This window comes from Embiotoca jacksoni, unplaced genomic scaffold (assembly GCF_022577435.1).
Source record: "Embiotoca jacksoni isolate LCO1_2020_lvr unplaced genomic scaffold, fEmbJac1.0.p SCAF_37, whole genome shotgun sequence".
In the NCBI taxonomy this organism is placed as follows: domain Eukaryota; kingdom Metazoa; phylum Chordata; class Actinopteri; family Embiotocidae; genus Embiotoca; species Embiotoca jacksoni.
In genome coordinates, this window is record NW_027185389.1 from 1,033,551 (window position 1) to 1,057,772 (window position 24,222).

General features: G+C 46.6%; 1 protein-coding gene across 1 annotated transcript in view; it reads right to left on the reverse strand.

Annotated features, from left to right (window-relative positions):
- Positions 1–2,380: 2,380 nt before the first annotated feature.
- LOC138208308 (citron Rho-interacting kinase) overlaps positions 2,381–24,222 on the reverse strand; it is a 47,025-nt gene continuing 25,183 nt past the window's right edge. The window contains 27 exon segments of the mRNA XM_069166100.1: positions 2,381–3,508; positions 3,810–4,034; positions 4,036–4,099; positions 4,291–4,464; positions 4,579–4,657; positions 4,755–4,835; positions 4,921–5,049; positions 5,274–5,382; positions 6,022–6,114; positions 6,630–6,769; positions 7,006–7,141; positions 7,241–7,321; positions 8,798–8,842; positions 9,253–9,422; positions 10,430–10,534; positions 10,666–10,754; positions 11,020–11,200; positions 11,876–12,046; positions 13,932–13,955; positions 14,133–14,291; positions 14,860–15,121; positions 15,546–15,665; positions 16,063–16,203; positions 16,481–16,585; positions 16,697–16,832; positions 17,585–17,778; positions 21,070–21,267. Of these exon segments, the coding sequence (XP_069022201.1) occupies positions 3,485–3,508; positions 3,810–4,034; positions 4,036–4,099; positions 4,291–4,464; positions 4,579–4,657; positions 4,755–4,835; positions 4,921–5,049; positions 5,274–5,382; positions 6,022–6,114; positions 6,630–6,769; positions 7,006–7,141; positions 7,241–7,321; positions 8,798–8,842; positions 9,253–9,422; positions 10,430–10,534; positions 10,666–10,754; positions 11,020–11,200; positions 11,876–12,046; positions 13,932–13,955; positions 14,133–14,291; positions 14,860–15,121; positions 15,546–15,665; positions 16,063–16,203; positions 16,481–16,585; positions 16,697–16,832; positions 17,585–17,778; positions 21,070–21,267 (3,435 nt within the window). The 3' untranslated portion in view covers positions 2,381–3,484.

The following is a 24,222-nucleotide window of genomic DNA, read 5'->3' on the forward strand; positions in this document are numbered from 1 at the left end:
TCACTTCGTTTCCGAGGCGACGCTGAAACCCCGCCCCCTCCTCCCAAAAGTCTGCACGGGGAATCTCCACGGAGACGACCGCTCTGCCTCGCGACCCCATTCAGTGACCTCCTCGCGCACACGCACACACACACACACATACACACACACACACATCGACACACACACACACACACTTATTTTTTTTGTAAAATAAATGAAAATAATATATTCAGATACCTATATTAGCATTTTAAGAAATATGTATAGAATCCTTGAATAGTGGCTCACTTAATTAGTCACCAAGAGGTTTTTTTTTTTTTGTTGTTGTTTTTTTTCTTCTTTGTTTTCTTATGTTGTTAATTGCTGAAAAAAAAAAAAAAAAAAAAAGCATCTATTTTGCGACCTGTTGAAGACGACAGGTGTGTTTCCGTTTTTTGTTTTTTTTAAACTAGAGAAGCAGGTTGTCCTGTTTTGATGCTGCAGTGGGTTTTTTTTTTTTTTTTTTTTTTTTTTTTTTTTTCCCCTTTTGAAATGCGATCAGGATTTTGGATTTTTTTTTAATTTTTTTTTTATTTATTGAGGTCGTGTTGTTGAATCGCTGTCGATGATCCAGACATTTCAGTTGCCGCGGGGATAATCAATGTTTCAGAGATGGTTGCGAACGTGTCGTTTCGTATTTAAGCCAATCGCAGTGGGAGATGATGATGATGATGATGATGATGTCACGATCAGGAGTCGTCGAGCGTTAAACGTGTGTGTGTGTGTGTGTGTGTGTGTGTGTAGTCGATGAGACGTCTATGCACTGACGTGCGTGGTGCGAAACAACAAGCCCCGCCCCCTTAACTCACTCACTTAAACATGACTCCATTAAACACCCATCTACAAACACTACCTCGGCTTTGTACACACACACACACACACACACACACACGCAACCATCATTTCTGTTGTGACCATCGGCTTCATGAAACCCGAGCTCTCCGAACAGACGGCGGCGGGTTTCACCGATCACTTCCTGTTTGGCGGACTGACGTGTGCCCCTGTTGCTTAGCAACCACGTGGTTGTTTTAACAGCTCCAATTTAAGAACGAATCGTTTTGCTCCTCCTCCTCCTCCCCCCGCCCCCCCCCGCAGATAAAGACGATGTAATTTCAGTACATTTCATATTTCGATGAAATTATATTTAATGTCCCTTTATGAGGCCCCGCCCCGCCCCTTTCACCGCCCCGCCCCTTTCCCCCCCCCTCCCCCACCCTCAGACACACCGACAGCCGGCGGCGTGATTTTTTTTTTCCTCACCGCCGTCGCGCGGAGCACCGAGCTCGTCTTTGTTCAAACAATCCATGAATGTGAATCGTCTTAAAAGAAAAAGAAAAGTAAAAAAAAAAAAAATGCAATAAAAAATAAGATAAATAAATAAAAAGGCTATTTTTTTTTTTGCACACGACATGAAAGTCGACACTGCCACCACCGAGTGCATCGAAGCAAAGCTGAAGCTGCGGAGCGTCACGGCTGTGTGTGTGTGTGTGTGTGTGTGTGTGTGTGTGTGTGTGTGTGTGTGTGTGTGTGTGTGTGTGTGTGTGTGTGTGTGTGTGAATGAGTGTGTGCGTGTCTCTTTTTGGTGGAGACTGGTGCCAAGTGGTTTTATTATGATTACGGGTCTCTGTCAAAGGGATCACTCGTGCTTTTGTTTTGATTTCTCCTTTTAATTTTTTTTCAGGTTTTTTGGGGTTTTTCTTTTCTTTTTTTTTCCTCTTTTCTGTTTGATGAAGCACTTTGAACCTTCTCACATCTGTCGGAGGAGTGTGTAGCTGTACATAGCAAATTTCCTGTAACAACAAGTGCTCCTTGTTCAGTCTGAATATTTTGTTTTGTTGGATTTTACTTTAAAAAAAAAAAAAAAAAAAAGAGCATTACATTGTTGTAGAATTTAAAAGGAAAAAAAACAATAAAGTAGGTAAACCCTAATGTGAGGCGTTGTTTGTTTGTTGTTTTGTTTTGTTTGGCTGAAAACACACAAAAAAAAAAACCGCAGAGAAAACACTTCAATTATGTTTAATGCATGTACTGGTATACATCTCTAAAAATCAAGAAAAAAAAACATCTTAAAGTTTAACTGTCAAAACATCAACGTCTACTTATTGAATGCAAATTATTGTTTTTATTTATTTATTTTTTTCTCCAGCGACAGAAAAAAAACCCCGAAAGAATCGAGAAGTAAAAAAAAATAAATAAATAAAAAAGCGACGAGTGCTGCGCTAAGTCGGTCATGCTAAACAGACGTGACGAATGGAGGCGGATCTTACGGCCCCCCACCCCACCCCACCCTCCCACCCCACCGCCCTCCCCTAAAGAAACAACAAGTGAAGCCCTCCACCCGCCCCGCCCCGCCCCACCCTCCCCCGACAGCTACTTAGACTTCATATCACTGCACAGAAACGGGACAAATCTGTACCATAATCAGCAGCAGCGGACTACAAGAGCAAGCGGAGGCGGTCGTGAGGCAGAGCTGCGATGTTTCTGTTCAGTTTGCCAGAAAAACAACACAAAAAAACAAAAAAAACAAAATAAAGTTTACAAAGTATGGCCCCGACGCTCGATAAAGCAATCAAATGCAATTATAAATATCAAAGGCTATTTAAAGTGAAGAGGGCCGTAAGGTTGTTTTGTGTGTGTGTGTGTGTGTGTATGTGTGTGTGTGTGTGTGTGTGGATGTAACGAATGTCCGAATCCGATCGCCTCCTCGCATCGCTTCCTGTTTCACGACCTCGCGAGAGTAAAAATCCGCGTTTAGTTTTGAGAAACGACGAGCAAAAAAAAAAAACCCCGAAACGAAACACTTTTTTTTTTGTTTGTTTTTTTGTGAAGATTCTAGCGAAAGGTTGACGAACATCTTCTGAAACCAGCGACGTCGTGAATCTCGCCCGCAAACGTCTTTACAAACTCGTTTGTTTTAAAAAAAATAGACATGTCTTTCACCGGCCGACTGTTCCTCCCGTTATCTATAAAAACTCACACGGCGATGATATTTACAAACCCGGGACGGAGCGTAATAAAGTAGATTCTCTTCGAGGGTTCCTCGACGCCCGACGATCGACCGCAGGGGAAAAAAACAACAACAACGACGTCTGACGAAGAGGAGGAAGATTGTCGCAGGAGAACGTCTCCCAGTGCAGGTTGGTGTGTCGGTAACAACGAGGGCTGCAACTATGTACAGGCAACAGTGTGTGTGTGTGTGTGTGTGTGTGTGCGCGTGTGTGTGTGTGTGTGTGCGTGTGTGTGTGTGTGTGTGTGTGTGCGTGTGTGTGCGTGTGTGTGTGTGTGTGTGTGCGTGTGCGTGTGCGTGTGTGTGTGTGTGTGCGCGTGTGTGTGTGTGTGTGTGTGCGTGTGTGCGTGTGTGTGTGTGTGTGTGTGTGTGCTTGCGCTCAGAGTGGTTTTTGGGGGTTTCCCCGCGGGTTCTTCTTCTTCGGCCTCCGGTCAGGAGCGTCGCCGACGGCAGGACTCACACCGACGACTGATCCCAAACCTGCAAGTCCAGAGAGGTCAAAGGTCAAACGGGGGGGGGGGGGGACGTCTTTCGTTTCACATTTTGGACGACACGATGCTCGACGCCCGTTCGACGGACCGATCGGCAAAAAAAAAATAAAAAAAACGCGTTCGGGACCAAAGATCTGACGCGGAGAGCGACGTCCGGAGTCGGACGTAACGCGAACAGGTTCGTACGAACTGAAGGTGAAACACGAGGAATAATTTTTTTTACTGACTCAGCGAAGACAAACGAGAGGTTTTAAAAGTGAGACGGGAAGAAGGAAGTCGCCGCTTCCTACCTTGTTGACGGGGGCGAGCTGCGTCCGGACCGACCCGGCGTGGAGTCGAGAGCTGTCTCCGAACCTCCCGGGGGACCTCTCCCTGCGGCTGTCCAGCACCCTGCCGGGCGACTTCTCCCGGTCCAGCGGCCGGGCCGGAGACTTGTCCCTCCTGAACTCGGTGCGTCCCTCCCGGTAGCGGTGCGGGGTGCTCGGCTCCCGGTGCAGCCCGTCGTGGCTGCCGGGGGCCCGACGTCAGACGCTTGGTGATGTGCTCCGTGTAGGTGGGCGGGCCACGCTTGCTGGGACTCCTGCGGGAAAACAAACACAGCAGAGGGGAAGGGGAGGGGGAGGAGGGGGGGAAGGGAGGGTGGGGGGGACTCAGGACGTTTTTTTTCTTTTAAATCTTTACAGCAGATGGCGCCGTTTTCCTGACGGGTCCAAAATAAGCTGGTGGGTTGTGGTTTAAATTTCAATTTGTACGCAAACCGAGTTGGCTGACCCTCGGCTGGAGCCGGTCCTCTGCAGCTCCCCCGACTCTCGGATCAGACTCCCCTTACAGCAGATGACCCGCAGCTTGTTCTGGTAGGACGAGGCGAGGTAAATGGCCCCGGAGGAGATGGCCGGGCCCAGGTAACGGGGGCTCGGGATGTCCAGGTGGGCCAGCAGGGTCGGCCTGGGAGAGCAAAAGAAGGGGGGAGGGAGGGGAGGGGGGGGTCGAACTAAAATCATCCGAGAGTTTAAAAAAAAAAAAAAGTTTGCCGTGAAGGCGTTTCGGTCTCCGTCTCACCCCAGAGACGCGTGACCCTGGACCTCGATGACATCCAGAGAGTTGAAGTAGGTGACAAACAGGTAGGGCTCTCTGTAGGCTGCAGGGACACAATATATACACAATGTGACAAATAAACAACAACAACAACAAGCTGCTTGACACATAAAAAGCAAAGAAGAGAGAGTTTTACTTACCGAAAGACAGCGGCAAGCGGCTCCACTTGATTTCCTCGGTGCGGCTTCGTCGTCCGTACGTGTCCACGAACACCCCGAACTCTGTCCCGCAAACATTTGGAACATTTACGACTGGAATTTACAGAGTAACAAATATGGTCACTCGGACGTGTCGTCCCACGCTCACCGTGGAAACACAGCAGGTACTCCTCCTTCTGCAGACTGCTGGCCACCTGCATGATGGCGATGGGAAAGCTGTGGGACGAGGCCGCGAACACGGCCGACGCCAGAGACACGTCGTTCTTGTCCAGGAACTCTGCAGACGATCGAAGCGGTTTAATAAAATCCGAACGATACGAGTCAAACAAACAAACAAACAAAACAACTCAAATATCCTCCCGTGATTGGCCGACGCCCGACGGAGGATCGACCGGACGCCGGTGAAGATAAAAAAATAAATCTCCCCCGACGTCGTACGATCCGCTCGGAGGGGAACTCGGGCCGACGAAATGAAAAGGAAGTTCGCTGTGGTGAACTCACCCTCGAGCACGAACTGCTTCATCTCAATCTCGTAGAACTTGTTGGTGCCGATGATGATGCTGTAGCTGGTCAGGTGGATGCAGCTGCACGGCTCCAGAGTTTCAATTTCCTGAGAAATCAGCGGAGAATCAGAATGTTTTCTCCGTTTTATAGTTTTTTTTTTAATCTTTAAGTCGATAAAACTTCATTTGTTTTCTTGTTATTTTCTGCCTTCTGGACATCGTTACGTCTTTTGTTATTTAAATGTTCAACTCTCCGACCTTTCCCCGACTTTTGTTAACAAAAACATCGGAAACTCCGTCGCCTACAATGAGAAGAAAAAACAAGCTGCTGTCGTGCTGAGCGGACAAAAAAACAACAACAACAAAAAACAAAACGTTATTTTTATTCCGGTGATTTCAGGACGAAACTTTTCGATCTGCTGCACCATTATGAGCTGCTGCGACGGCTTCTCCTCCCATATTTCATAGATCTATCGATGGTACGAGGATGAAAGCACTCGGGCAAATACGGAAAACACATGAAAAAACAAAACATGGAAAATATCACATTTTGACAAATGATAACGTCCTTGATATTTCATGACTCGGCGCAAAAAAAAAAAAAATGATAAAAGTTCCCCGTCTGGAAAAGAGTTTTAAACACCCTTTAATTGTCTGACCCGCGGGAGTTACTACATCATGTCGCTCTTTCACCTCGATGTGTTGTGTAAGGTTGCGTTGTGCCGCGGCCACCGGGTGGCGCTCACCTTACGGATGCAGTATTTGTTAAGATTGTCGTTGTAGCGCAGGATGGTGATTTTGTTCGGCATCGCAGCACAAATACACGAACCGTTGTCGATCTGTAGAAACAGAGAACAAGCGGGGTTTTTTTTATATTTGCCATCCGAGGAGGAGAGGAGAGGAGAGGGGAGAGGAGAGGAGAGGAGAGGAGAGGAGAGGAGGGGAGAGGAGGGGAGAGGAGAGGAGAGGAGAGGAGAGGAGAGGAGAGGAGAGGAGGGGAGAGGAGAGGAGGGGAGAGGAGAGGAGAGGAGAGGAGAGGAGAGGAGGGGAGAGGAGAGGAGAGGAGGGGAGAGGAGAGGAGGGGAGAGGAGGGGAGAGGAGAGGAGAGGGGAGAGGAGAGGAGAGGAGAGGAGAGGAGAGGAGAGGAGAGGAGAGGAGAGGAGAGGAGGGGAGGGGAGGGGAGAGGAGAGGAGAGGAGGGGAGAGGAGGGGAGAGGAGGGGAGAGGAGAGGAGAGGAGGGGAGAGGAGAGGAGAGGAGAGGGGAGAGGAGAGAGGAGGGGAGAGGAGAGGAGAGGAGAGGAGAGGAGAGGAGAGGAGAGGAGAGGAGAGGAGAGGAGAGGAGAGGACGACGTACTCGCCCGGCGGAGAACAGGTGGCAACCTTTCACCGTCTCGAAGATGTAGGGAGACAGATCGGACTGACTCGGCAGGTGGGACTGAGACAGAGACTGTTTCACCCTCTTAATCTCCAGCAGACACAGAGCTCGCTCATCTCCTGCAGCGCACACACACACACACACACACACACACACACACACACACACACACACACACACACACACACACACACGCACGCACAGGACAGAATCAAAGTCGTCATGCGGTCCAGATTATTGTATTCACAAGTTTCACGAAACTCCGAATGAACTACAAGTCGAGACTGAAATCCTGCGTCTCCGTGAATATCGACCGTCTGCTGTGAAAGGACAATAAACGCTGGAGGTTGTTTACCGACGATCATCAGCAGCTTCTCCTGCTCCTTGATGATGTGGATCTGGAAGACCGATCCGAGGCCCGGGATGTGAGTCAGGGAGTTCTTGATGACGTTCAGGGCGTACAGTCCCTCCTCGGAGCCCACCAGGACGATCTGCCGACGCAACAAACACACCAATCATTATTCAGGTCGGAGGCGGTCGACGTTTTCAGACCCCCCCCCCCCACCCCACTGGTGAAGTGTGAGCGGCACCTGATCTGTGAGAGGAAGCGTGCAGTTGATGTCCAGCCGGTCGTCTCCCTCCAGCTTCAGGAGAGAGTTCCCCAGCAGCTTCTGGAAGAGCAGAAGAAGAGAAACCGAAAGGGGGGGGATCTCAGCTCGGGACGTGACCAAGGGGGGGTTAGAGGGGAGGGAGGGGGGGGGGGCAGCAGAGGAGCGGGACGGAGAGGGAGGGGAGTGGGGGGTGGTGTCTGGATGGCTGCAGGACCGGGTGCAGGTTCACGGTGGGGTGGAGGGGGTGGGGGGGCGGGGGGGGGACCAAGTCACGAGTCCGGTTCCAAGTCGTTCCGAGTCCTTTTTGACCCGTCAACCACACACACACACTTTTCATTTAGCGTTAGAATAAAGGTTTTCTTTTATTATCAATAGGTCAAAGGTCAAAGTCCACAAACGTTTCTGTGTTTTGTACTAAAATCATAATTTGAAGCGTCTTAAAACATGAATGAGGATCGTGACAGTTGCAACAGTTGAATTTTGAGTTCCTCATGAGCGACAACACAAACTGATGAAGAACTCCACCTGATATAGTAATTTACTCACATAATCAACAGAAATAGAATAAATCATAACTGAGACTACAGTATAAAATATTTAATTAGTAGAGAAAGTTTTTAATAATAAATTAAATTTTGGTGGGTTCACTTCCATCATATTGATTTTGTCTTTAAATTATTCTTAAATCTTGTTTTATTTTTCTGGTCTGCAGCTGTCCGTCTCATTATCGGCCTGTCAATCATCTGTCGAGCGCTCAGAACTGTGCCATAGAAATAAAGATTGATTGATTGACTGATTGATTTTGTCAATCAGTCTCAACTTGCTCACATAAACGTACACGTTTTTGAGAAACTGAGCATGAAAACATTCAAATCAAATGATGCGTGATGTCTCCTACAGGTCGTCCATCCGTCCATCACCTGCAGCCGCTCCGTCCTCAACGCCGTCACACGTCTCTACGTCTTCAACACTGTAAATGTAACCCAACTCTACGCGACCCAGTTTGGGACTTGTGTCTCTGAGACGAGTCGAAAGTCGAGTGACTCGAGTCCCGGGTGTCAGAAGAGTGTGCAGAAAAAGGGGGAGTAGGGGGAGGGGGGGGGGGGGAGAGGGAAGGGGGGGGGGGGGTTAAAAAAAAAAAAAACACAGAGGAGTACACGAGCAGGTTAAAGAAAAAGAAAAAAACAAAAAGAAAACTCAAGTCTGATCCTCGGACACATCTTGGTGACACCGACAGACGAGGAGGAAATATTCAATTTGCCGTCAACACGAGTTTTTACAGGATGAAGCAGAGGAGAGTGAAAAGTGAGCAGGTGAGGAGGGGGGGTGGTGGTGGTGGTGGGGGGGGGGGGGGGGCAGATGACCAACCAACAACGATGACAGACACATGCACTACTGCGTGCCTCGTGAGGGATGTGCAGTGTGTGTGTGTGTGTGTGTGTGTGTGTGTGTGTGTGTGTGTGTGTGTGTGTGTGTGTGTGTGTGTGTGTGTGTGTGTGTGTGTCAGTGTGTGTCCACATCTCCGTAACTCTTTACCTGGACCAGAGGAGTCAGAACCGTTTGTCTTTTGGACACAGCAGCCTAAATGTGTAACAATGAGACCCGATGGAATCAACCCCCAAAGCGTGCCCGTATACCGGGACAAACAGCGCGGCGTGATGGACAGAAGCAACGGACGGACGGGGAGCGAGAGAAGACAAAGAGAGAGGAGAGAAAGAAGGGACAGTTAACGACACGTAGAAGTGAAACTCGGAGGGGGGACGAGGGGAGGAGGGGGGGAGGGGGGGGGCGGGGGATATCCAGTAAACTTTAGAGTTTTAATAAAAAAGGACTACAGAGGGTTAAAATCTGATCCTCGTGAATAAACCCCCACCACAGCTGAGCATCACGGGTTTTTGTTGTTGTTGTTGTTGTTGTTGTTGTTTTTTTACGAGCGCGGTCACACATCACCGTGGTTTCCGACGCGAGCGTGTTTCCGTCTCGATACTCACTGCGTCAGCCTCGGCCTTCTCCCGCGAGGCCCGACCCCCGGCCACCACCGAGTCCATCACGGCCACCCAGCGCTGTTTGTCCGGGAAGCTGGGAGCCATGAAGTAAATGGACTGACCGGGCCAGCAGGGGGCGTGACAGCGTGACTCCAGCTTCAGGACGTAGGGGACGTCTGCAGCGAGGGGGGGGGGGGGCAAAGTCAGTTCAGGCCGAGGTCGTATGTTATTGATCCATGACATTTATTTTAATAAGTATAAAATAAATAAAAAGTCTTGAACGACCCCGTTTCCCCCCAAAAAAACAAAGTTAGGACGCTGCGTAAAATGTAAACAAAAACAAAATGCAACGATTGGCAAATTAAATAAACCCATATTTAACGGCAAATAGACCAAAGACAACGTACCGGATGTTGAAATGGAGAAATTTTGTTTTATGAAAAACACATTTTGAATTTGCCAGCAACATGTCTCAGACCAAAGATAAAAAAAAATAAAAAAGACTAATTAGGTTAACTGGCAATAGATCAGTAACATTATTGGGTTTTTGGATCAGCGCATCTAGATGACGTCTTTCTGAGGGGAGGGGCTTTGCTTACTTCAGCAAAAAAGCTCATTGTGCGTGTACGCCAACAGCGTGCAGTCCAGACATGTCACCCATTTGAAAAAATTTGCTGCGTCGTGAAATGAAAAAATACGACAAAGGAGACGCTGAACTGTTGAGAAGCTGAAATCCTAAATCGGGCAGGAACGGGACCACATTTCACTTTCAAAACTCCGGCAACGGGTCTCCTCGGTCCCCCGTTTACAGAGTGCTGTAAAAAGAAGAAGCGACGCCAAACAGCGGTAAACGCGTCCCGACGTTCTTTTTTGTTGTTGTTGTTGTTTTTTTGGAGACGTGCTGCTGCCATCAAATTCAAAAAGAGCATTCACTTTTCATAAAACAATACCATTTCTCCGTTTCAACATTTGAGATGTTGTCTTTGGTCTATTTGCAGTTAAATGTGGGTTCAACATGAATCATTGCATTCTGTTTATATTTATTATATTAGAAACAGAAACCACAGTGTGAAGGCTGTTCTGTCAGAAAGTCACAGACTGAGGTGAGGAAACAGGTTAAAACGGGTTGTTTTTTTGTTTTTTTTCCCGTATTTAAGCGCGTGACTGTAACGTCTGTGTTTACCTGACTTGGCCGTGTTGGGCAGCTCCGACGCTCCGACCGCTCCGTGGACCACCACCTCTCCGTCCGACAGACACAAGTCGAACTCATCCAGGGGCTTCGCCGCCTCTGAGGAACAACGCAACGCAAAAAAAAAAAAACCCAAGATCAGCGGCTAGTTTCCCCGGCCGTTGTTTTATTATTATCATTTATTTTTTTTTGGACTTATTCATCGAAATGCACACGTGTGGAAATGCAACCTTCTCGGGGCTCGATCTCGTAGATGGACACTTTAGTCCCGTCCAGGACCATGTACTTTCTCTCCCAGCCCTGGCCGCGCTTCCCGTTCCTGCAAAACGCACAAAGTCACCGTGAGGCACCGATGACCAAAAAAGTCTCCCAACGGTTTTTTTTTTTTTGTCACGAAGGCCGCCTAACCGCCGGGACGTAATACAGCGATAACGCGCCGACGGGTGTGACGGACAGGAGCGTGTTAGTGCGGTGCCTCCAGAACGACTTCAATACTGCTGGACTCCTTTTTTGGAGCAAGTGACCGGCCGATGCGTTTATATACACCGAAGAGGAAACGGTCCCGGCGTGGTCCGTTGGCTAACCTGGGCTGCTTCATCCAGCCCTCCAGGTGCATGTGGCCGCTGGCCTCTTTGAGCGACTGGCCCGGAGAGCTGCCTTTGTCTCGACACGGGCCCTCGGACAGATGCAGGGAGCAGTCGCTGGACATGCCGCACGTGGCCGGAAGGCAGGGCGAGCATTTGGGATGGCACAAGGCGTGACACTCTGAGGAGAAACAAGAACAAAAGCTTAGCGAGCTCGACCGGGAAGTGTGATGAAGTGTAAAAAAACTCTCACTTTGTTTTAAGTTTTCGGAGCATTCGCAGTCGTCGTTTCACTCCAGCGTGAAAAAAAAAAAAAAAAAAAATCGACTTATTCTGGTGATCCATAAACATCTCAAAATCATTAATATAGAGAGTTAAATTCCTGTTTCTTTATGGATAAAGATTTAAAAGATTAAATAATATATACTTTTCAAAAGATTTTAATGTAATTTACAGAGTTTTGAGAGGGTTTTTTTTGTACTCAAATTGCTGGAATTAGAAAAGATTGCAAGCGGAGAAAAAAAATATTTGTAAAGCCTTTACCTGATATTAAACGATATGTGATTCATTCCTGTGTTAATAATCATGCTGCACATCACAGAAATATTTGAGTTTTAAACTTTTATTTAATCTTTTATTGAAATTACAAAAAAAAGTGACAAAGCTTTGCAAAACAGACGGTCTGCGATCACGGTCTCACCTACGTCCTGTTAAAATGACCCACGATGCTCTCGGTGCAAGCAGAGGACACGACAAAAAGAAACGAAGGAAAGGCCAGAACTTTTTTGCGGACGGGGCAAGAAACGAAATGCAGACCGGCGTCGGTCTCCGCGAGGGTCGCACATCCGGGACTCACCGAGGCAGGTGGCCGCTTGGCGACCGAAGTGCACCGTATCCAGGCACACGGTGCACTTGGCGGCCCTCATGTTGAGTCCCACCGTGAAGCGGTGCGGGGTGTTGTGGTGCACCACGCGCTCTCTCTCCCTCTCCCTGTCCCTCTGACTGTCCTTCAGGCGACGGCTGTACTCTGAATACAGTCGGGGAACAAACAGTGAGGGGCGGGCGGCCGCACGGCGACGGCGCGTCTCGCTCCCGCCGGGTAACATCCACACACTGCAAAGAATAAAACCTCAGTGCACCATGCCGGGAGAATCTCACGGTAAATCAGTTTTGACAGAAGGGAAAAAAAAAAAAAAAAAAAAAAGAAGCCTTTCCAAAAGAGCGGTACGATGTTTAGCACGATGCGTAATGCAAGTAAAAGTCCGAGGACAGAAATGCTTGGGAAAAGAACAGAGATAAAAAAAAATAAAAATCAATCCCTTTTGGCTTCGGACGGCTCGCCGCTGCGTTTTAAAGACGTCGTCCAGTCGGCGGTGCGTCCAGTAATGTGTTGTCTGTTCAAGATGCACCGATGTGGACTTACGCAATAACAATAACTCGTAATGACTTGTGTATGTGGCCAATACCAAATAAACAATATGAATCATGTGAAGAGGAAAAAAGTAATCAAAATCGACATTTTTTTTTTTTTAATTGTGCTGAATTTCATTTTCAGAGACGTCACCATCCCAAGAACTTGTTTGTAATGACCTTCGATTATTTTCTTAATATTTAGAATAATGAATTTGTGATTGACAGTCATGTATAAGCTGCAAAAAAGTCATTAGAATCGCTTCACAAACTCTTGGACTCATTAATGGTTCGACTCTTCCGCGGCTTTAGACTTTTGGTTTATTTTGCGTTTCGATACGAAACAAACGATGTTCATAAACTCCAGATGGTGACATATAGATATATTAAACCAGTAATAAAACATTATATAAGGAGACCAATTGTGGCGTAATAGTTTTTTGTGATAATAACAAGCATTGTTATCATTGATTTGGAGTTGATAAAGTTTGCTTCTCCTCCTGTGTATCTGCTGCCGTGCGCTCCTGGTTTAAAGCCACCATGAATATAACCGGCGACAGAGAGGTAAAAACCTCCGTTCACACGTTACATCATCGAATCTATAATCGGAACAATCACAATAATTTAGTCTTCTTACTCACTGGCTGATAACGTAGCAGAAAAAAATATATATTCTGCACGGTTAAGGTGTAAAGTCTCCATTTTCTGGGTCATCTAAAGATTTGTTGTCGACACGATACACATTTGGAAATCATGTTTAAAGCCTTCAAACACAAAAATCTGCTTGTGGATCTTCTGATTAAAGGAAACCCGCAAACAAATTTGATAGCTATTGATAATTTATGGGTTTTTCCGCAGCTCTAAACGATAAAATAAACGTCTCAGTTTCCCGAGTGTGTTAGATAATTACAATAATTATATTTTCTTGCTCTCGAATTTCCTATTTTGGGCTTATTGCGTTCTTCCTGTCGCCGTCACAATCCCCAGATTTCCTTCCGAAGAACGGCGACGAGGTTCACCATGACAACGGGTCTTCACCCGCGTCGCCGTGACCTCGACATCCTCTGTGAGAAGACGACTGGACGACGCCTTCAGTTTCAGAGTGCGGGTTGGAAAGGTCGGTGCGGTGAGTTTGTCATTCGGGACCGCACATCATACACAGAGGGTCCGTCTATGATGTGGAGTTCAGCCGGGGTTGGAGTAAAGGCGGAAGAGCCGAGCAGGGACGTCCGCAAATCAGATTGACGGAGCTTCAGCAACCAAGAGGAGAAAAAAAAAAAAAAAAAAAACGAAAAAGAAATGCTTCAGATTTCTAAAGCTGTGCACTGGAGATGCTTCAGCCTCACCCGACGCAAACCCTGGTGGGACGCGTCATTTCGTGAAAAAAAGTGCAGAGCTTTTAAAATCTGGCCTTTGGACAAGGGGATGTGGATGCGGCAAAAAAAGGGGGAGAAGAGAGATAAGAGACCAAACTGCAGGGAGCGCGAGTTTGGACAACTTACGTTCAAAAGTGACCCTCCTTCTATCTGAAAGGTGTGTGAGAAAGAGTAATGAGAGAGTAAGAGCTTCATGAATCAATCCTTTGAAAGTTAGATAATATGAATGTGTGTGTGTGTGTGTGTCAGGTAGGAAGCCGTGAGCTCGCATGTGTTCACCGGAGATAAAAGAAGTCGCCCGACCGCAAACGTCACCGTCGGACTCACCTTCAGGCGTCGGCGTGTCCTTCCTGCGTCCGGAGTTGGAGGGCACCAGGCTGGTCGGGCCCTGCTGGTGCTCCGGAGACTTCACCATGGCGGACATGATTATCTGCTGCCGGGCCGCGGCCGGGTTAGTGGAGCCGCTGAGATCTTTATACTGCAGCGCTGTGTGGCAAAAAAAATAATAATAATAATAAAAAAAAAAATTTTTTAAATTGATGAGATTTGTCCTAAATTTGTCTTATTTATGATTATGATCGAGTTTGTTGTGATTGTTGCGATAAAAAAAATTGTTGATTTCGCAGCACGTTTTCTCTTGAATTGACTTAAACTTGCTGAGTTTTAAGTGAGTTTTTTGAGGAAAAATTGCAGGAATTAATAGATTGCAAGTGGAGACTTATTTTGTGTTAATAAAGCGAGTTTTGTCTGAAAAGACGTACTTAACGCCGTTAATACTTTCAGCAGAGCTTCTGTTGACGACCTTGTTTGCGGAAGAATTGCGGGAATTAAAAAAAAAAAATTGCGAGATCCCGCACGTTTTGCAGACATTGCAAGATTTCCTGGAGGGCAGTGAAAAAAGTTTCCAGTTGTTCAAACAGGATAAAGTGAGTCACATACTATAGTTGAACAATAAATACATTTCAGTCCACGTTTCTACCGCTACTGTGTGAATGAAACAGAAGGAAAAAGGGACGTTTTCTTAAGGGAGTAAATTACCAAAGAGCGGCCTCACCTTCTTCTCTCAGAGATCGCAGCTCCGCCCTCATTTTCTGCAGCGCCTCCTCCAGCTCGGTGCATCGAGAGCGCTCCTTGTCCAGGGCCGACTTCATGTCGCTGTACTGCAGAGGCACCGGCTGGATGGGGGGGACGGGGGACACCTGTCCCTGACTCTGACTCTGACTTTGACCCTGACCCTGACCCTGACCCTGGGCCTGGGCCTGAGCCTGAGCCGCCATGGCAGCCAGCAGGTCCTCCCGGCGACGCCCGAACAGACCCTGACGGACATGGAGACGGATATATGATATAACCTTGGTTTTGAAAGGGGCTTGAAAAATAAAATGTATTATTATTATTATTGTTATTAAAATGTCAACCCCAGATATCATTAGTATTTTTTCTATAAACTGTATGTGAAGATCTCACTTATTTTACTCACTTAGCACGACATAAGTGGAAATGATCCCCTCTCTCAAAAGAAAATAATTATAAAAATTCTATCATTTTAAGTCAATCATTTTAAGTCAATACACAATTGACTACAATAATTTATTAAAATTGTCGACAGTCTTTTTGTCTCACGACGAAAAAACTTGTCACGTTACGTTTTTTTTGGTCTTGTCTTTCTCCCTAAACATGCAGCCCCGGCGTAAGAACAACACATTATGAATGAATCCAGTTTGACATTTAACGCGTGCCGACCTTCTTCTTCTTGGAGCCGCCGTGGGCCTGGGCCTGCAGGAAGTCGATGAGCTTGGTCTGCTGCGTGATGGTCCCCTCCATTTTCACCTTCTCGTGAGAGTACGCAGCCTGCAGGTGGAGCTAAGTGAACATCACTACTGCCATGAATTTCTCCTCAAGTACTTCAATTCGCACAGAGAGGGGGTGACAGAGAGACAGAAAGAGCAGCGTGTGTGTGTGTGTGTGTGTGTGTGTGTGTGTGTGTGTGTGTGTGTGTGTGTGTGTGTGTGTGTGTGTGTGTGTGTGTGTGTGTGAGGGGGGGGAGGAGGGGAGGGGAGGGGGGAGCTGGGTGGGAAACAAGACTGAAAATGACAGAAAGATTTGCTCCCAGTCCAAGTAAAGTGAACATGCGCCTGCAGCGACTGAGAACTCAGCCACGTCATAATCTCTGTGTATGTGTTGTTGTTTTTGTTTTTTTTGTACAGTAGTAGATGTTCTGTGTGTGTGTGTGTGTGTGTGTGTGTGTTTGTAGCAGCACCTGGATGTTCTCCAGCTGGTACTCCAGCTCGGTCCGCTCGGTTTTCAGCAGGTCCGTCTGGTCCAGAGCGTCCTGCAGCCCCTGGGTCAGACGGAAGATGTGGGTCTTCTGGGCGTCCATCTGCTGCTGCAGTTTCTCTTGCTGCCAGAAAAAAAAAGAAAAAAGGAAACAGCTGTGACACAACCGACGGGACGCTGTGACTTTGCCGCTTTGCCGTCTTACAACCGATCGCGCCAGGCCGAACCTCTCGGCGCGGCTTGACATTTTGTTACGACGGTGACTTTGCGAACACAAAATCCGGTTTGATTCTGAGGGATTAGTCATAGAAGCAAACCATAAAAAAAAAAAAAAAAAAAAAAAACACGCGGTGAAATAAAGCAGAAAGAAAAGCATTTTAAACGTGTGAAAAATTCCGCACCTCCTCCAGCAGCCTCTGCTTCAGATCCCTCTCGCTCTCCAGCTTCTGCTGCAGACTGCGGGCGTTCATCTCCAGCATGGCGTGCTTCTTCTCCAGGTCGTTCAGCTGAGGAAGGAGAGCAGCAGGAAGAGGAGTTTTTTTGGGGGTTTTGTTTTTAGCCCGGGACATCTGCTACGCCGGACAAAAATGGAAGATACTCGGTCGGGAGCGGCTTACGGTGTCTGCGAGGCTCTCGGCTTTGATTTTCTGGTCTTTGAGGGCCTGCTGCAGGGCCAGGATCTCGGCCTTGTGCTCCTTCACGGCCTGTTCGACGGCCTGACGCGACTCGGAGCTGCGCTGCTCTGAACGAAGCCTGCGGCGTACGGACAACCTTTGTTTACACCTCTTATTGAAGGACGCGCTCCTCCGGTTCATGTGTCATGTTTCTACAGGCTTCTTGAAACCCGACATACAGTTCATATCTAAATGAAATAGTCACTTCCGTGTACCAGTGTGTGCATTCTCGCAGTTCTACACTCGTGGAGTCTTTTTTTTTGTTGTTGTCTTTTTAAGGATGAAGGTTTTGTGGTTCAGGAAGGAAGACGCAGCGTTAAAAACCCTGTTTTGTGTTTTTAGTGTTCCCAGTTTTCATCGCGCTGCCCTGCCTACATCAACTAAAATGATTTCACACTCAATAGCTTTTCGACAAACCCAAGAGAATATGCCTAAAACTTGTTGCGTTCGGCGTGTGTAGGCGGAGAGAACCAGATCCAGCACCGACAGCAACAGAAACATTTATAGCAAAAAAAAGAAAAAGAGAGCTTTTCTTAAAATGTAACTTTGGACTGTGCATTATGGATAAAGTAACTTTAGGTTATTTACGTAACCTCGGTTCTCTGAGTGGCAGGCGTGAGTGTCTGACTCATGCTACGAAAGATAACTAATATTAATCAACCACAGGTGCACTGAAAGCATGTTGACATGCTGTAAGCCAGATGCTTGTCTCGTTATTTATAGTAAACAACAAATAAAAGACCAAATGGATCTAAAACTAAAAGGCAAACTTGATGTCTACTTATTGAGCAGTTTAGTCGCTGCTGTACTAACGGTGTGTCCGTGTGTCACCTGTTCTGTTTCTCGGTGTCCAGCATCCTCTGGATCTCCCTGGTCCTCCTCTCCGCCTGGTTCTTCTCGTCCTCCAGTGTCGCCCTCCAGGCTTCCCACTGCCTCTCCTTCTCCAGCAGCTCGTCGTTCAGGGTCTCCAGCTCCAGGACCTGCTCCTCCAGCATGGTGCACGTGGTCTTCAGCGTCTCGAGGTTCTGGTACGAAACAGGATTTACACATTTTTATCAAAACATCCAAAACTGTGGGGGATATTATCCATCCATCCATCCATCCATCCATCCATCCATGTATATATTTTCCACTGTTTATCTACCCCAGATGGACCTCCCTAGTTATCCGAGACATTCTCCTACCCAGGAACGTTTTCCCGTTCCTCCTGTTGGATCCCAAAGTGCTCCCCGGCCAGATGAAATGTATAATCCCTCCAGCAGGTTCTGGGGTTTCCTACCAGTTCAAAACACCCAGACTGAAGGCAATCTTTGGTGGTATTTGGCCCATATTAGGGAAACCGTAGCACCTCCGTGGAGCCGGACCTGGAAGGTGAGCTCACCGGTGAGCGACTGATGGCTCGGTCTTGGCCCACAGGGCACCGCCCACAGAATCGACACGGAGCCGCCACCCTGCGGCGCCACCATCTGCAGGATGTGCCTTATCAGCAGGCTGGATGTGCCAACCTAGTTCCGGGTTTATGGAAAGAGATCTCACCGGTGGGGAAACAGCTGGACTCGGTGCGGGAGGTGAAAGATCACCACGTGGGGACTCTGTACATTTTCTGGGGGACTTCAACGGTCATGTGGGTGACAATGGAGAAACGTGGAGGAAGGTGATTGGAAGGGACGGCCTGATCTGAACCCGAGTGGTGTTTTGTTGTTGGACTTCTGTCCTCGTGGAACCGGGTTATTGTAATTCCATTAAATCTTTCTTCCGCCTCTACAAAACACTGTTAGTTTGAGTTCAAAGCTCCTCCCATTTCTCCTGTGGGAGATGCAGGTGTTGTCATATTTTCAATCAAAAACCCATCCCGTTGTTATTTCCCGTTGATCCAGGAGATCATTCCTGTCAATTGCAATAAGACTTTACAACAGCTCACCTCTGGCCAAATCTGCTCTACACTATTAAAACTGTTGCACTGTTGTTTAATTTTATTTTATTCTATTTCATTTGTACATACTGTGCATTTTTCCATTTTTTTATATTATATGTTTTTACTGCCTCTATTCGTGTTCTTTCATTTCTATTGCTTTTAGCGTCTGTCTGTCTATCTATCTATCTATCTATCTATCTATCTATCTATCTATCTATCTATCTATCTATCTATCTATCTATCTATCTATCTATCTATCTATCTATCTATCTATCTATCTATTTGTGTTACTGTTAATACATTTGCACATATTCCTACCTGGTGGTGTCAGTACTTCGGTGCGTTGATGCCCAGAAAATGCTGATTGTTGAAACGACTGTTGTTCGACTAAAAAAAAAGTACATTCAGCTAACATTAACCTTTGTGTGTATATATTATGTGATATTATAATTCTTTGTTTACATAACAAAGATGTAATTCAGTCAGTAAGGCCGTGCCCAGACGACACTCCCAGTCAGACGGACTAATGAGGAGCATTTGATGGCAGTTTAACCTACATGGCTGGAAAGTGAGAAGTCACTTATTGCGCAAATAACTGCGTGTACCTTCCCTGCGAGCTGCAATTAAAAAGGTTGCCAGCGTCAGTGTTGCTCAGGAGTTATTTACATGATCTTTGGACACGCAGCGTTGTTGTTTTTTTCCACGAGGCCCACACAAAGACGCCGCGTTTCATGTCTTTTACAACACGCTGCTTTAGACAAAGCAACGGAGAGGACAAATATAGCCTCTGCCGGCTGCGGCAGCAACACACCACGGCCCCTCTGAAGTCCAACGCTTCCACAGCTGACACGACCTGGGAGTGATGGGGATGACACATCCCTCCCACACAACCACCCCATCCCTCGTCTATGACTTCCATCGCTGGTTACACAACCGGCAGGACTGAGAGCGCTACTGGACACCCACACACATATATATCCTCCCACAGGGGCAGAGCACACATCACACAGCCTCCTCTCCCTCTCTCTCCCTCTGTCTTTTCTCTTCCTCGCTGCATCCACGATACAGCGCATAATAACAATACTGAAATAATCCCAGAGTTTCTGCTGCCTGATTTACACTTAGCAGTGTCAGAGCTCGGGAGGAATGTCTAGGTCACCTGTCACAGGCGCCGTGGAGACATCACATAATGTCTGGCTGTGAGTGGGAAGAAGGGAGGTTGAAGGGACCTGAAGTGGTGGAGAAAAAAAAATACACAACAGAAAACTGCTTCTTATAAACAAATCAACTAATAACAGTTGATTATTGAGGCAATTTAATACAGAAAAACTGAAAGATTCACTCTAAAAACTGGGTTCAAAAGTCAGCTGTTTGTTTGTGGTAATTGGCCACCTACTCATAGGGTTATAGAGAATGAATGGATGGAGGGCGGCAGTGTTTCTCTTAGTTATGAGTCATATGAGGGTTCAAACTGTCACATCGGCCACCTCTCAGATCCTGTTGTCATTTACCGAATCGGTTGTGTGCTCGTGGAGTGTCTACGGGTCTGCTTACTGCTTTTTGCCTACCTGTCCTTTGCTTGCAAGTGTCTTTTTTTTTGTTTTTTGTTTTGTTTTTTTTGCCCTCTACTCGTCTGATTTGTATGCTACTGCCGTGCTGTCATGAGTGATGCTTTTGAGTCCACAATGTTTCTCAGCAACTCTGACAAAGCTCTCAAATATATACTAATCCGATGGATGCTAGCAGATATATGAATAATCACAGTACTGACAGCAATAATGTTGTTGAAATGTCCCATTCGGCTCAATTTTAAGGACAATTTCAGGTTTCTGTTTACTCACTAAAACACGTGCACACTCCGAGGTCTCGAACGCGTTCTTCATAGAACTTCTTCAACTGGTAGAAAAGTATGGGATCACTGTCACAAATGTGCATCACGGTGCTTGTTGTGTTGTAGCAGTGTCAAAAGGTCCACAAGGTACCACTGACTCCAAGGTCTTTAACGGACAGCCGGGGAAATATTAACCAATATTATGAGTAAAATTAAACGAAACGTATTTAGTCATCGACTTATTTGGAGTTCGACAACATGACGAATAACTGAGGCCAGTGTTACGACCGTATTTAGTACTATCAGTCCACCTGAATTGTTTTTTTTGTTTTTTGACTGTTGAAGGAAACTCACGAGCAGGTGAAGAACACACACAAACACATCTTTCTGTCTTTGTGAGGACCCGAAACCCTAAACATCACATCTTATGACCGAACCTCAACTATCACTTCAAACTTTAACCTTGAAAACAAAACTCTTTAACGTTGTTGGAACGGGCCAAAATGCAGAACTATCCTCATGACAGTGTTTTTTTTTCATTCATACTGTATTTACTGCATCATTTGATACCTGTTTCTGGTTGTTGAGGTGCATTTCGCGGTCGGCCACCTCCCGACGCAGCCGGTCCACGTCCTGGCTGAGCTGCAGTCGGTCTTCTCTCTCGTCGGAGGCCTCGTCCAGCTGCTTGGACAGGTAGAAGTTCTGCCGGTTCAGCTCGGCGTTCTCCTGAGTCAGCGCGGTCAGCTGCTCCTCCAGGTCCGTGATCACCTGCGGATTAATCAGAGGCATCAAACTACGGGTTTAAAGAAATAAACAGCAGCACCCACTCAGGGCCTAAAATACATCAGCCAAGTTTTCTGAAAAATACTCCATCTCTGCTCTTTCAGATATTTTTCTTCAGTTTATCTGAAGTACTTTCTGATTTCCCTTGATGTACTTTTTTGCCGTTCAACTGAACTATGTAAACAGTTGATGTGTTGATCCGGTCCAGTTGTAATACCCTGCCAGTTTAGGGAAACAGAAAGCAGAAATGATGCGACACTTTGACACTTTTATTGCTCATTCCTCCTTTAAATAAAGGCTGAACAGCAACAGTTCATCTTCACCAGCTGAAGCTGTGAAGGTGTATAAGGCAAGAAAGTACTGTGAAGTATTTTCTGTCGGTTATGAAAGGTTAGAAATAAAGCCAAAATGAGGCCATTTTCTCTCACAAGCCGATACAGAGAAGCTCATAGACGCTTTTTAACCTCTTGACATGAATGCTGCAAAGCCCTCCTGTGTGGTCTTCCTAAAAAAAAAGCCACGGTTCTTTTGCTGTTCTTTAAAAATCACTGCACGGACTGGCTTTTAAGAGCATGATTACACCCTTATAATATAATTATATATTATAAGTATTTAGTATTTAGCAAATACTTCTTTTTGGAGTCTTAAGGATCATGTCATTGGTTCCGTCTGGTAAATTTCCCTTCCTCTCCGAGTCCACATGTCAGGTTTTAATTAACGACTCAGTTGTGATGCATTTAGTTTTAGTTGTTTTTTTTACAGTGTTTAAAGTTTCTTTTTTTTATCTTTTGTCTTATGCATTGTTGTATAAAAGGTGCTATATAAATATAAATATTCATAAAAGTTGAGTTGAGATGAGTTCAGGGGATACAGTAGATTTAATAAAATGCCCATCCAGCACAGCCACACACACACGCACACGCACACACACACACACACACACACACACACACACACACACACACACACACACAGCTGCATGTTAGTGTTACAGCTATTATAAAACGAATGTGTCACAGCCAGAATCATAACAACCAAAAGCGTAGCTGTGGCTGCAGCCCTGAAATCACAGCTACAGTCTGTCTCAATCAGCCTCAGCAGCAAGTCTGCGAGCTGGCCGGGTCACCTCGCTCGTCTCGTTTCTGACTGCAGCGGACTCCTTGCCCACTTCCTCGCTCCGGTTTCAACCAGCAGGTCCGGTTGCTAAGCCGCAACACAGCCGACGCATAAACTTGGTAAAAAAAAAGCGGAATCCCTGCTGTGTAATCATGAATAGTCGGTGAACTCAATAAATTAACATGAATTTTTATAATTCGCATGCAAGAAAGGGTCCTTATGACCCCTTAAATGCATTTTGTTCACATTATCGATCCTCTGCACGAAAACGTGACCGAACACACACACACACACACACACACACACACACACACACACACACACACACACACACACACACACACACACACAAAACTGTACTGCTGCATTATTACATGATGCACATATCTGGGTTAGTGATATAATGCCGTAATCATTATGGAATGAAATCCGGGCTCCTTGTTTTTTGTTGTTTTTTGTTAACCCAGGAGCACGGCTAATCAACTCCATCACCGCAATACCGTGGGGAGATGAGGGTCAGAGGCTGTTGGGGGTGGGGTGAGGGGGGTTGGGTGCCTGTTAAAAGCCCCCCCCCCCCGAGTCTCAGCTTTCAGGGGAACACGCGTGTACTACGCAGGACTTCCGAGGTGCGGCAAAGCTTTTAAGTACATAAATTAGCTGTCTGTTCTGTACTGAGTCAGAGATTGGGCTCCACTGAAGGAGGAGGACTCGACGGCAGCAGCGACTACATTCTTCAGGCAGGCCGAGGAGTCGACGGTGGGATGGATGCGCTGGTGATCTGGCAAGCCTCTATATTGACTCCACTCATCCGTCAGCCCAATCTACGGAGGGCAGCTTGAAGACCTGAAGTAAATCACATGCAGAGAGCTTCCACTGCCGAATACAAAATCGCTCAGGACCGTTTGAGAAGGGTTGTGGGTGTCGCGCAGCTTGATTGAAATTAACATAAACATTTAGCTCAGGCAGACGGTACAAAGTAAAGAGGAGCCTCTTCTCTTTCAAAGAAAGCGAGGCGTTAGAGCATCGAACCCACCGGAGTCAGTTTCCTTTTTAGATGCAAGTCTGATCTATAAATATGCAAACAGTCCCCACCTCCATCTCCACCACACGTGTGCTGCTTACCTGCAGCTCGAGCTGGCAGTACGACGGTATGGAAAGCTGAACCACACCAGCTGACAGGATTGGTTCATCCGGTGTGTGACGTAATAAAAATCTGTCCGTCTCAATCTTGTGGTTTTAGGACTGTCAGACTGTCACTGAAGTTTCAACGTGGAAATTTTCAACTATGGTGTTGTCGGCTTAATTTGATTATGATTGATGACTTCTAGCGTATAATCAACACAAACGGACACAAAGTATTTCTACAGTCAAATAAAAAACAACAACATGTGGTCAACAAATTTCATTTTGGTCTGTTAATAGCAGAATGCCTTGCATGTAAAGCAGACTGCATGTTTTGCCTTGGATCTCTATCCTGTTCTTTTCTATCTCTGCTCTCCCAGTTCAACCCAACCAGCCGAGGCGGACGGCAGCACACCTCTGATCCTCGTTCTGGCCGAGGTTTCGTCCTGAGCTTCTTTCGTCCCAGCAGTCACTCCACATGGGAATAATTGAATGGCTGAATGATTGGGTTCCTCTCTATCATGTTATATGGTTCCATTGTAAGGACTTTACTATGTTAAGTGCCTTGAAATGACTTGTGTTGTGATTTGGCGCCATATAAGATCAAATTGAATTGCACTGAATTGAATTGAAAAAACTAAAACAGTTGAGTGTGTGGAAGGAGTTCACCTGCCGGAAATCAGAGTTTTGATTCGTCAGTTC